Source organism: Nelumbo lutea, chromosome 2 (genome assembly GCF_056320005.1).
Source record: "Nelumbo lutea isolate HS-2025 chromosome 2, American lotus-T2T, whole genome shotgun sequence".
Classification (NCBI taxonomy): domain Eukaryota; kingdom Viridiplantae; phylum Streptophyta; class Magnoliopsida; order Proteales; family Nelumbonaceae; genus Nelumbo; species Nelumbo lutea.
In genome coordinates this window covers 46,854,555-46,866,378 of record NC_142685.1, presented here as the reverse complement: position 1 = coordinate 46,866,378, position 11,824 = coordinate 46,854,555, and the positions used below count along the sequence as shown (strand labels likewise).

Genomic DNA, 11,824 nt, shown 5'->3' with positions numbered 1-11,824 from the left:
TAAATCTGGAAAAAAAACATGGAGTTCTTGGTCAATGGAAACCAAAATTCCATTGACCAACTTTCCCCCTCTCAAAATCTTAAAAAAGAACGTCCCCTTGAGAGAGCTGTAGTTGATACAGGTCCAGAGGCCCCATTTGACACCGTCAAAGCAAGCTCCCATGTTCGATCATCTTAGAAATAAAGGCTTGGTCGTTGGATGCTGTCAACCTCTGTTAGCAGAGGATGCGGGACGAAACTTTCTTGGGGGCATACCGAATGGGATGTATGTCACATGCGTGTACGTGTATGTGATTCGTTGTTCTAAGATCCCTTTCTGTCTTATTATTCTTCAAGTAGTTAAATATTGTAAATCCTAACCCGGTCAAATGGTTCTGGATTTATCAAATGCTTACTCGGTCCAACTCCCTTATTTTTTATTTCTCCAAATTGAATAAACTTTATTACTTCTTCATTGCCATATCCATCCCTGTTATCTATCATCGTTGTCGTGGCCAGCAACAGAATTATGTTAGGTAAGAAGTATTGTTGATGTAAAGAAAAAAAGAGAAAAGCAAAAGAAGATCTTGAATCTACAAGAAGAGAAAACTTGAATTCTCTTAATCAGAGTATCAGACTCAACCTCTCTTAAACATTGTATTCGAATGAAAAATGGGTTCCCAATCAAACTTGAACTCAAATATGAAAAAAAAAAATGGCAAGGATGTAAAACTTTGGTTCAACTATGATATTGGAAAAGCTTCTAACCAATCAACCTATCATAAACCAGTGGTATTTATTAAAATTCATGAAGAGTGGGCTATTACAGTATCATATCTTCCCAGCAGCATAGATTTTCCGTGAATAAGTAGAGTATTTTTTCAGAAAAACCTGTGATTGAAGGCCAAAACGATAGAATTTGCCAATTTGGGCCTGAAAAAGGGAAATAAATCCATAATTTGAGAATGTCTAGTGCTCAATTGCTCATAGAGATTAGAGACTATTGTTTCGACAAATTATATGTCAAAAACATATGCCCAAGTCAAAAGTTATGGTGGCTTGAAGTTTCAGTCCCTGTGTTTTGGCCTCTTTTCTTAAAAACCTTTCACCAACTTGTTCTACAATCTACATCCATTATCCTAAAACTACATGGCCATTCATCAAAAGTGGATTCATAACCCCTATTCACTTGCTCTTTTCATAAATATTACAAACTGCAAATGTTCTCCCAAAATATTAGAACCTTGGACAGCACAATCATAAAGTTTGTAGCATAAACAATTGCCATTATAGCATAAGAATACACCCCATAGCCCTCTTGATGATAAAAAGTTGGCAATGGAAGAAAGATGCATAAAGATAATAAGGAATTTAATTTATAGACTAATTAAAATTTATAGGAAATACATCAGAGGAATGGATAAATAATTACAAGAATGGGCTCTTTTCTTTATTTTCCACATTGGAGGTTCAAATAATAAAATTGTAGTTAGATATCTATTAATAATATAAGTCAGGGGTCTTCTGCTACAAGTGTAGACCATCTTTGTTTTGCTGCTATGCTGTTATATCTCAAGCAAAGCCAGTTTGCCACAACAATCACCATCAATGGCCTTTCAATCAGCCTAACTTTTTAGCTTTCTACACGAGCAAGTTCCTTTGTATAAACACTGGCAGGCCGGAATCAGGTCTCTGTAGCCTATTTGTTTTGAAGGAGCTCTTCTCTAGAAACAAATCTATATCAAATAAAACGACCCAATGGAACTACCATTACACTAACGTCGTCTGTGGAGCCTCTCATAACAGACAACTCTACAAGCCTTTTACATGCGGACAAGAGTTTCAGCTTTTGGGTGTCCATGCAAAATGGACGAATTAAATCTACTGCCTCCTGATTACTGACCTGGAAAGAGAGAGAGAGAAGAAAAATATTTAAGTTTCTGAAGAATTGGAGAAAGTTAATCAGCTGATTACAGTGCCAAGGACAAAAGAATGAAATTATAAAGCAGAGGGGAATTACCTTATCCCATAGCCCGTCAGAGGCTAGGATTAAGAACTCGCATTCAGGTCTAATTTTTAGGATTTTAGTTTCGGGCTCTGCAATGACCCATTGTTTGAGGTGTCTATCTCCTATTGCTCTGGATACAGCGAGAGAACCCTGTAATCTCCATACCCCATGGCAGCAATCAACGTAACCACCCTGAAAAGATATTTCACTACAACTCGTAAGCATTTGTTTTGGAGAGATTGGAAAACATTTCTTTGGGATTTTAAGAAAGTTTGAATACTAGATGATATAATGGTAGGCTTACCAGGGTCTCAATCCTGTCCTTCTCATCTTTCCTTGAAGGTCGGTGGTCAGATGTGAGGGCTTCAGCAATTCCTTCTCTGCTAATAACAGCACGACAATCTCCCGCATTAGACACTACTAGATCACCTTTCCTGATCAACGCTGTTACACAACAAGCTCCACCATAAGCGTCCTCTTTGAGAAAATCTGAGTCTGTGGTCAGGTACCCATATTTAACTGCATCTTCAATTTCATCTTCTCCTCTTCTCATCAACTCGTCCATAATGTTCTTATCAATATTCTCTGATGCATATGCAGCAGCTTTTGTACCTCCATGCCCATCAAAAACACCAAAGAATGCCTGAAATTACAAATAAAAAAAACCCACAAATGATAAGAATCTATCAGATTATGATCCAGAACAATAAGAAGAAAAATGAAAAAGGACAACTGGGGAAGGTGTTCTGCAATTGAATGACCCATCTCTAGGTCACGTTTGCTACCTATTCTATGATTTCCAAACTTTTTCGGTATATATTTAACCTCTCTCATTTAAGTTCTTTCTTGATGAAATCTCATCTGTTGGAATCTTTTGTATCCTCACTCTGAGGTAAGACTACGCATTCCCTATCCTAGCTAAATCGCTAATAATAAGATTTCAAAGGTATCAACTTTTTCATTTATTCTTTCAACACTTAAGATATTTTGTTCATACATGTTATCTATATCTTTCCCCATATTTTTTTTTTATCTCCTTCTAATCCTATATACATATTGATAGCTGATTATAATGAAATTGAATATCCAACAACGTTTTCTTCTTTTTATTTTTACAATTTCTCTGATTTTTCTCTATCTGCTCGATTTCTAAAATTTAACATTTTAAGACAGAATCACAATCAACATTGCTTGGATTTCTACTTCATACCAGCAGCTTTCATTATCAATCTAATTCTAGCAAGATCAATATGCAAGGGGTTTAATAAAAGGAAAGAAAATTTTTAACCTACCTGTTTGGAATCTCCTTGAAGATTGACGACAGCAGAATATCGGTCCTCCATGGCCTCCCTCCTCCCTTTCTTGCAATAAACAGAGAATCCATCTCCCTCAACCTCAACCTCAACCTCCTTCCTCCCATCCGTCGCCGCAGGGAAGCTCAAAGAAGTAACTGGAATATCGAGCTTGGCCGGTCTCTTTCGTTTAAAAATAGAAGACGAAGACGAAGGAGGAGGAGGAGGAGGAGAAGAAGAAGAAGAAGTAGTCGAATCAACACCAACACGGCCTTCCTTGCACGATCTCAAACCACTCAATGATTTATGAAGCCGAATCCTGAAAGGCGAAGGCGGAGAAGACGACGAAGGAGAACCACAACAGGACGACGATAACCCATGATGGTTTAAGGTGAGACTCAAGGGTTCGGGCGACGAGGCTGTGGTTTTGCAGAAGAGGGATGAAACCCTGGATGGCGAGAAGACAGGAGAGCTTGCCACTGCAACGGCACAGAACATAGTCGTTGTGGTTTGCTTTATTGGTTAATAATTAATTCTCCTCTCTTCGCTTTGCCTTGATTTTCGCTGTTCGTTTCCTTTTCTTAGTGAAGAGCAACTGAGCAAGGTATTTAAAGCAGTTTTTCCAGAAGACTCTAATAGGATAATATGAGTGTGAATAACCAACCATTGACCATTTAACCCAACCCGTTCAATGGTCGGCTTCAGCCTTCTATCTCAAAATAACACCTGGCTCGTTACAAAGGGGCAACGGAAGGTCTCAGGAAGTTACCGTTGAAGGCTTCGGATAAGAACTAGTGTGAAGGGTGCGAGATCAAAGAGTGAACCCGCTTCCTGCTTCCTTAATTTCAAAGATACGATGACCATTAAGTTTTTATGACGTGGCCCAGCTGGTGATGAGTGGTCCCCCCCGTTTGTCTCGCCACGTTAGTCGTTCCTCCCTCCTACTTCCCCCTTCTCACCTCCTTCATGGCATGATGCTGGAAAGAGACCGGATCGACTCCCAGCAAACACCTGTTCTCAGACATATGAGTTGGGTCCCAAGTCTTATGATGAGATGTCAGAAGCTCGTTGGGACAATTTCTGATCCCAACTCTTATGGAACCCCGGTGCAGATCCGGAGTGATTTCCTAATTCTTACTTCAATTTGTTCATCGGGACCGTTAAATAAAAGGGTGGCCCACCATGGTCGATCAGACGAGATGGGACCATCTGGATGGCTCAGTTGGCTCGATAATATGTAATATGTCAGCATGGATATCACCATGCATTACTCCTAAAACCAAGCATGTGGTGGGATGTGAGTTGTTTCTTTTCTATCATCATATTATGGTCAAATCAAAAACAATGAAATGATCCACAAAAGCAATAAAAGAGGCAACCGTGTTGGTGTTGTGAGTCTCGTGACTCATGTTTGTGATTGAGGCGTCAACCGACATGCCACGATACCCAATTCTTCCGTGTCACAGTGTACCCCACCCGTCCCTCCAACGGTTTATAAGTATAATTTTCAAAACACGTTGAACGATCTTGTCAAGAGTGCCTGTATCATTAATTGCGGAGAAGAGTCAATAGTCGGAATTAAATAGAAATGGTTCTGGTGCCACGGTTGCCAGCTGGATCAAGCTTGATAGCTCCCACTAGCTTACTCGCCAAATTTTCCAATATTTTACTCTGACAGCTTAACAAAATTAAAATAAGGTATTTGGCTGAAGGGAGACCGGATATCCTCCTCTCACACCTCGTGCCTCACACGCACTAATTATTTGTTATTATTCATGAGAGATGTTCTCAATGCACATGTGTATGTGAGGCATCCATTTGTTAGGAGCAATCCCATCGTGGCTGGAGGATGATGGTTTTCTTTTCTCATCCTATTTAATTATGGTATCCATCACTGGACCAGATGATTGGACCGGAAAAACCAGGAGAAGTTATCAGATCGGTTTCATTTTACTCCAAAACTTTTATTTTGGACAAAAACCGTTGATTTGGTCAGTAAACGCTAACCTGGGCGGTCAAACCATTCGAACTGCCCAGTGGTTTATAGTCTTTTTTTTTAATTTTTTTGTCAGAAATGGCCATTCGTTATATATATAATTCTTATCTATCACACTTATTTGTGTTTAATACGATAGGTATATTAGAGATGTATCCACATGTTTTGTATATCTTTTTTTTTATATTTTTATCATTTAATTATAACATCAAGGGTAGTTAGCACATTTGACCCAAAAAGGAAGAATTGTTGACCCCCACCAAACAGGAAAATTTTTTCATTTTTGTTTAATATAATTAATATAAAATATTGTAGATTTACCCAATTTTTTTGCATTATTTTAATTTATATTTAATAAATTTTATTAGTTAAATGTGACGTCATTAGTTGAACTGGTTGTAATGCTTATCTGTCACTTAGATACAAGGACGGTTTGTTTTTGAGCTGGTTTTAAAGAAGATGGGATTATATTGTTGAAAGTATTGGCATTGAATCTAATTAATAGAATTTGTTGATGAGAATAAATACCATAAATACATGATTGATTGAGAGGGAAAGGGAGATTATTCCTTAAATATAAGACTTAATGAAAAGGAATCTAATGAGATGAAAATTTGTGGTTTAGATTATATATATATATATATATATATCCTTACCATTTTAGCTAGACCAAATTCAGAAAAAGAGTATTTTAGTTAAGAAAAAAATTTCACACTCTTTGATGAGAGCGGATTTGGCCCTCCAATGACATTGTGACACATGGCATCTCAGAACAGCTAGATGACACCTAGACACCAGCTAAGTGATGATTTGGAGTCCTAGATCGTGGCTCGTCTTTACCCTGACCTAGCAACCTGCCTTTATGCCGACCTAGCGACCTCAACCACAACTTAGGTCAACTTGCAGCACCTTGTCCAGGGTTAGCCTGTAGTACCTCGTCACTGGCCAAAGTGACCTCGATGCGAGGAGCAACCTCCCTCAAGGGCTTGCTGATTGACTGAGAACCAGACAGTAACCTACGAGATGTGCTCACTGACAAATTCGGCATGCATATCCCGATGCTCCCAGGTTTCTCGAAAGTTGGCCCACGTACCAAATGTTTCGAAGGATGGTCAACGTACATGGCGGTTACCTCCAAGGATCTCGGACCAGTTAGGCACGACCTCCCAAAAATCTTGGATGCGGTGCATGAGGCCCACACCAAACAATGCCTATATAAAGGCACCAAACCCAATGGCACAAAGGAGAAGCGAGTAAGCACATTCTAGCTTTCATACTTTCTAATTTTTTAGCTCGCGATCTATTATGAGAGTACTAACTTAATCATCGGAGTGACCTTGCCGAGTTAGCCACCCCGAGTCCTCTAACATTGATTCCTTGCAGGTTTATCTGAAGAACTACCCAGCTCAACAATCAACCTAGCTCGACACCCAATCTACCCCCCAGCTCGGCCTAGTCAGCTCGGCATCTAAGTCCTCATCCAGCAAAAATCCTCCACTTCGGCCACTAAATCATCGGCCTCCTAGAAGTAGTCCAAACAATAGGGTGCTGCCAAAATACCCTTCATCACTCTTATTTGCATTTATAATAATAGCATAATATGAATATAGATATAGGAAAAAACTATTCTATTATTGGAAAGACATGATACCAAAAGAACTTTGAGCAATCAAAACCTTCACAAATTTTGATACATACCAATTGATTGGTTATAATAACTTTTACTATACTGGTTGATTGGTTGCATGTTTTTCCAATATCATATCTTTCTGGTATCATAGTCAAACCCTAAATATACATATCAGCTAGGTCAGTCTACAAATCATCACCCCTAATGAAAATATAAATTATACAGTTAATCTCCAAGATTTTACAGTTGAAGCCCTAATAATAGTGCACCCCATACAAAATACCTAAATGGCCATGAACTACTATGATACAATGGTTGGTCCTATTTTTCCCTGAGAGAGATGGTGGTATATATATATATATATATATATATATATATATATATATATATATAGAGAGAGAGAGAGAGAGAGAGAGAGAGAGAGAGAGAGATGGTGGTATATATATATATATATATATATATATATAGAGAGAGAGAGAGAGAGAGAGAGAGATGGTGGTATATATATATATATATATATATATATAGAGAGAGAGAGAGAGAGAGAGATGGTGGTATATATATATATAGAGAGAGAGAGAGAGATTGAAGATGCTGATGTTTGTTTTTTGAAGATGTTAATGTTTTAAAAGCAGCACAAAGGTTGAACTGCTTTACTCTGGGTGGACAGTTCAATCATCCAAATCAATGCATTAGCTTGTGCCATCAATAATTAAAAAATTCAGCATATAATAATTGTTCGGGTTATGGTTGAGCTGGCACCGGATGCCATGTGGCACCTACATGGCCGCCTTATCTGCTCGGCCATGATAGCACCATGTCATATCCACAGCCTGCCTTATCTGCTCGACCACGTGAGCACTATGCCATATCCTCGACCCTATTCTATCTTTCCAGCCATGTCGACTCCACGTCATGGTGATAAGCACGACCATGATAGGAGAGCGAATGGGGACAATTTTGCTACGGATTAGGTCTTCTCCCGAAGACTTCGACGATTAATCTTGTCCCAATAACCCTGGAAGCCTCATCTGACAAGGACATGGATCTTCGGCTATAAAAGGTATCCCTCGGTCAAGGTAAACGATCCATCTCTTCACTCTCATACCGTTACTCTGCTTGTACTAGCACTGCTCTCTAGTTGCTCGGCCCGACCACCTACTGCTTTCTACTGACTTGAGCATCGAAGTTTCTACTCGAGGATAACTCTTTGGGCCTCTGACTTCCTTCTTAGTTTCAAATCTTATTCCGTGGCTTCATCCTTCCACCTCGTCTCTACCCAGCTAGCAAGGACTATTTGACTATGACCTCGGTTCTTGCACCACCGAGATCGAGCAACATCAGAAGTTGAGAGAGTGGGAAAGACAGAGGGAGTGAGAGATCGAGATATGATTGTAAGAGTGAGAGATAAGGGAGGGAAATCGAGAGATAGAGAAAGTGGGAGAGAAACTGAAAACCTATTTTTGGCATAGATTTTTTGTTGTGTCCGACATGGACTAAGAGTCCCATGTTGGCAACAACCACACAAGACTCTAATCACATGGCAGGGGTTTTTATAATTTGAAATGTAAAGCTGGTTGTCAAAGTTTTGTTGGTTTCTAGACCAACCTACAACCTAATTTTAAATGTACAACCAATTTTGATTATAATTTTTCCTTTAAATTATATATTTCATTTATATTATATAAAATATTTTGTACTTATCACACTTAACTTTGGTTTGTCTATGGTATCATTTGACTCAAACACTAGCCCACCATCTAAAAATAAAAATGTTTGATTTCTAGATTGACATTAAATTTTGTATTACATTTCCATCATTGATAAAATTATATCTTATGTATAAAACTTATTTTTTTTTCAATATAATGAATGCACAATATTAGATACATACCCAATATTTTATATTTTATAAATATATAATATTAGATATGTGCCCAAAATTTGACCCCAAATGGTCGAATTGCTAACACACCACTGGGAGGGAAGAAAATGGTTTTGTTTTTGAATTACTTTTCAAAATATTTATTTTTATACTATTAAAATTAATATTGTGGATTTAATTATAAGAATTTAATGGTGAGAAAAATATATCTTAAATATAGTATTTAATGAGAGAGAATAGGAAAATATTTTTATTTCCAATTGGTTTTAAATTTTACATTCAATTTGCATTATTAATAAATACATTTCTTATTTATCATACTTATTATTATTTAATATGTATGTTAAAAATGTTCCCATTATTAATAAATTCATTTTATCTATTTTTTAATTTTATTATTTACTCGTGACAACATGGATTAACCCATTTGACCCAAAATGATTTAATTTTTTACCACTACCTAGATGAAAACACTATTTTTGCTAAGTAGATTTTAAAAGTATAAACTTTGATGTTAGGGTAAATTTCTTAAACTACCCTTGTGGTTTATCTAATTGACTAAGTGTACCCTTACTGTTTGAAATTTGACTAACTCTACCCCTACTGTTTCTAACAATTGACTAACTCTACATTTACCATTAACATCTGTTAATATTCCGTCAAAACTCGTACACACGTGACATCACGTGACCTTTAATTTTTTTTAAAACCCAATGCTACCCTTGGCCTTATCGCCTTCCTCCCGACGCGGCTCTCTCTTTCCTTTATTTTCCTATTACAGTCACTAGAGAGAACTACACAGTCAAGAACCTAATAGAAAATACAGTTCTATCTTTCTCTCTACAAAATCCAAAGAGGACGAAGGGACGAAGGGAATTGTCCAAAAAAAAGAGGAGACAAGCATAGATTTTTAAGGTTTACTTGCGGGTCTTGATGAGAGGGAAACAGAAAGAAGAAGTCCAATTTTTTTCTCTCTCTCTCCTTCCTCTGGGCGACAGTGGTAGCAACCCAACTCTCTTCTCTCTCTCTCTCTCTCTCTCTCTCTCTCTCTCTCTCTCTCTCTCTCTCTCTCTCTCTTCTTCCTTTGGGTGACGGGCAGCAACCCCTCTAAAGTCCGATCTCTTTCTCTTTCTCTCTCTCTTCTTCCTCTGAGTGGCGGCGGCGACAACCCCCTCTGATGAAGTCCAATCTTTCTCTCTCTCTTTTTCTTCTGGTCGACGGCGGCAACAACCCCTCTAAACTCCTATCTCTCTTCCTCTCTCTCTTCTTCCTCTGAGCAATGGTGGCGGCGGCAATCCCTCTAAACTCCTATCTCTCTTTCCTCTCCCCCTGGGTGAAGACAACGGTAATCCCCTTTGAACTTTCAACGGATGTATTCTTCTTTCTCACGAACAGGGGGCTGGCTCACGACCTTCCTCTGCTTCTGTTCCCTCCATGGCTTCTTAGGAACCTCATTAATGGAGGTGGTAACTTATCCATTCGACATGGGCTGGAAATAGGTTTGGAAGAAAGACACATGTAATGTTAATCAGAGAAAGACATAAAGAAAGAGATACCCGAACAACTAGATTTCGAAGAAAGTTCTTCGTTTGCGAATTCTACATTTTTAAGCCACTGGCTCTTGGACCATTGCAAAATCGAATATTTTGGATTATAAAAGGGTAGTTTAGGCATTTTGCACAGGTTTTGACGGAAGTTAACGGTAAAGGTAGAGTTAGACAATTGTCAGAAACAGTAGGGTAGGAAGTATGGATATTGGAATTATTGATTATTGATTTATTAAGGGTACACTTAGTTAATTAGCTAAACCATAAGGGTAGTTTAAGAAATTTTCCCTTTATGTTATTGGAATTATTGATTTATTAAGTATGGATTTAATTAATAAAACTTAATGATGAGAAGAAACAACATTGACTTAGTCAGCATTGCGTCATATCCACGGCCTATTCTATCTTTCTAGCCACGTCGACTCCACGTCATGTGGATAAGCACGACCATGATAGGAGAGAGGATGGGGACAACTCTGCCAGGGATTAGGTCTTATCCCGAAGACCTCGGCGGTTAACCTCATCCCAACAACCTTGGAAGCCTCATCCGACCAGGACACGAATATTTAGCTATAAAAGGTATCATTTGCTCAAGGTAAACGATCCATCACTTCACTCTCATACCGTTACTTTGCTCAGACCAGCACTGCTCTCTAGTTGCTCGACCCAACCACATACTACTTTCTATTGACTTGAGCATCGAAGTGTCTATCCAATGATAACTCCTCGGACCTCTGACTATGACATCGGTTCTTGCACCACCTAGGATCGAGCAACATCAATAATAATAATAATAATAATAATAATAATAATAATAATAATAATAATAATCGACTCTTAATAGTTTAACCATTCAGATTGACGCATTGTTGATCAAGTCATTTTTTTTTTTTGTATAGAACATGGAGGGTTAGATGTTGACGTGGATCAGAATTGTAGCAGGATAATCATCAATCTGATTGACTGGGTCAACAACGAATTGAAAGCAATCGAAAGAGACAACTCATTCGGTTAATATATGGTAACAAAGCAGTTGAAATAATTGGGATGCACTCCAATCCATTTTGCTGTTTTCGGCTTGATAGAAAATAAAGAGCATGCGACAGAAGTTGTGGTAAAATTGTTAGTGCTGCATTTAGCTGCAATGCAGATTTCAATTGCACTAATGCAAATGATGGATGGGAAATTGGGAAGACAAATATCCTGAGTTTAAATTCTGATTTTACACTTGTGTAAAGTATATCACGAGTCCATAATCAGTGTCACACAAATTTTGTGGACCCCAATACAAGCAAAAAATGTGTGTTGGGGTGGGTTCGATTCCAAACAGGGCTTAGACCCAGGCCGCCTAATCCAAAAATTTCTGTGGCTGAAATATCTGATCAGGGAGGGCTCTAGGGCGTAGATAGTTTCATTCGCACAGTGTTTCCCCCTTCTCCCTCCTCTTCCGCATCTATCACCACCAGTCACCACTAATGTTTCAACCTG

At 38.3% G+C, this 11,824-nt stretch overlaps 1 protein-coding gene across 1 annotated transcript; it reads right to left on the bottom strand.

The window, feature by feature from the left end:
* Positions 1-1,332: 1,332 nt before the first annotated feature.
* LOC148870393 (putative protein phosphatase 2C 25) lies at positions 1,333-4,182 on the bottom strand. Its single transcript, XM_088970193.1, has 4 exons — positions 3,279-4,182; positions 2,291-2,629; positions 1,999-2,178; positions 1,333-1,881 (listed from the first exon to the last, which is right to left on the bottom strand). Exons 1-4 carry the CDS (start codon positions 3,774-3,776, stop codon positions 1,720-1,722), a joined length of 1,179 nt encoding a protein of 392 aa, XP_088826319.1. The 5' UTR covers positions 3,777-4,182; the 3' UTR covers positions 1,333-1,719.
* Between the last annotated feature and the right edge of the window lie 7,642 nt (positions 4,183-11,824).

What these genes read in the sequence shown, in the direction of transcription:
- LOC148870393 (XM_088970193.1), bottom strand. Translation starts at nt 3,776, where the DNA reads ATGTTCTGTGCCGTTGCAGTGGCAAGCTCTCCTGTCTTCTCGCCATCC. An exon ending in TTCAAGGAGATTCCAAACAG is followed by an intron (nt 2,630 to 3,278) that starts GTAGGTTAAAAA and finishes TTGTAATTTCAG; the next exon opens with GCATTCTTTGGTGTTTTTGA. An exon ending in CTGACGGGCTATGGGATAAG is followed by an intron (nt 1,882 to 1,998) that starts GTAATTCCCCTC and finishes CTCTCTTTCCAG; the next exon opens with GTCAGTAATCAGGAGGCAGT.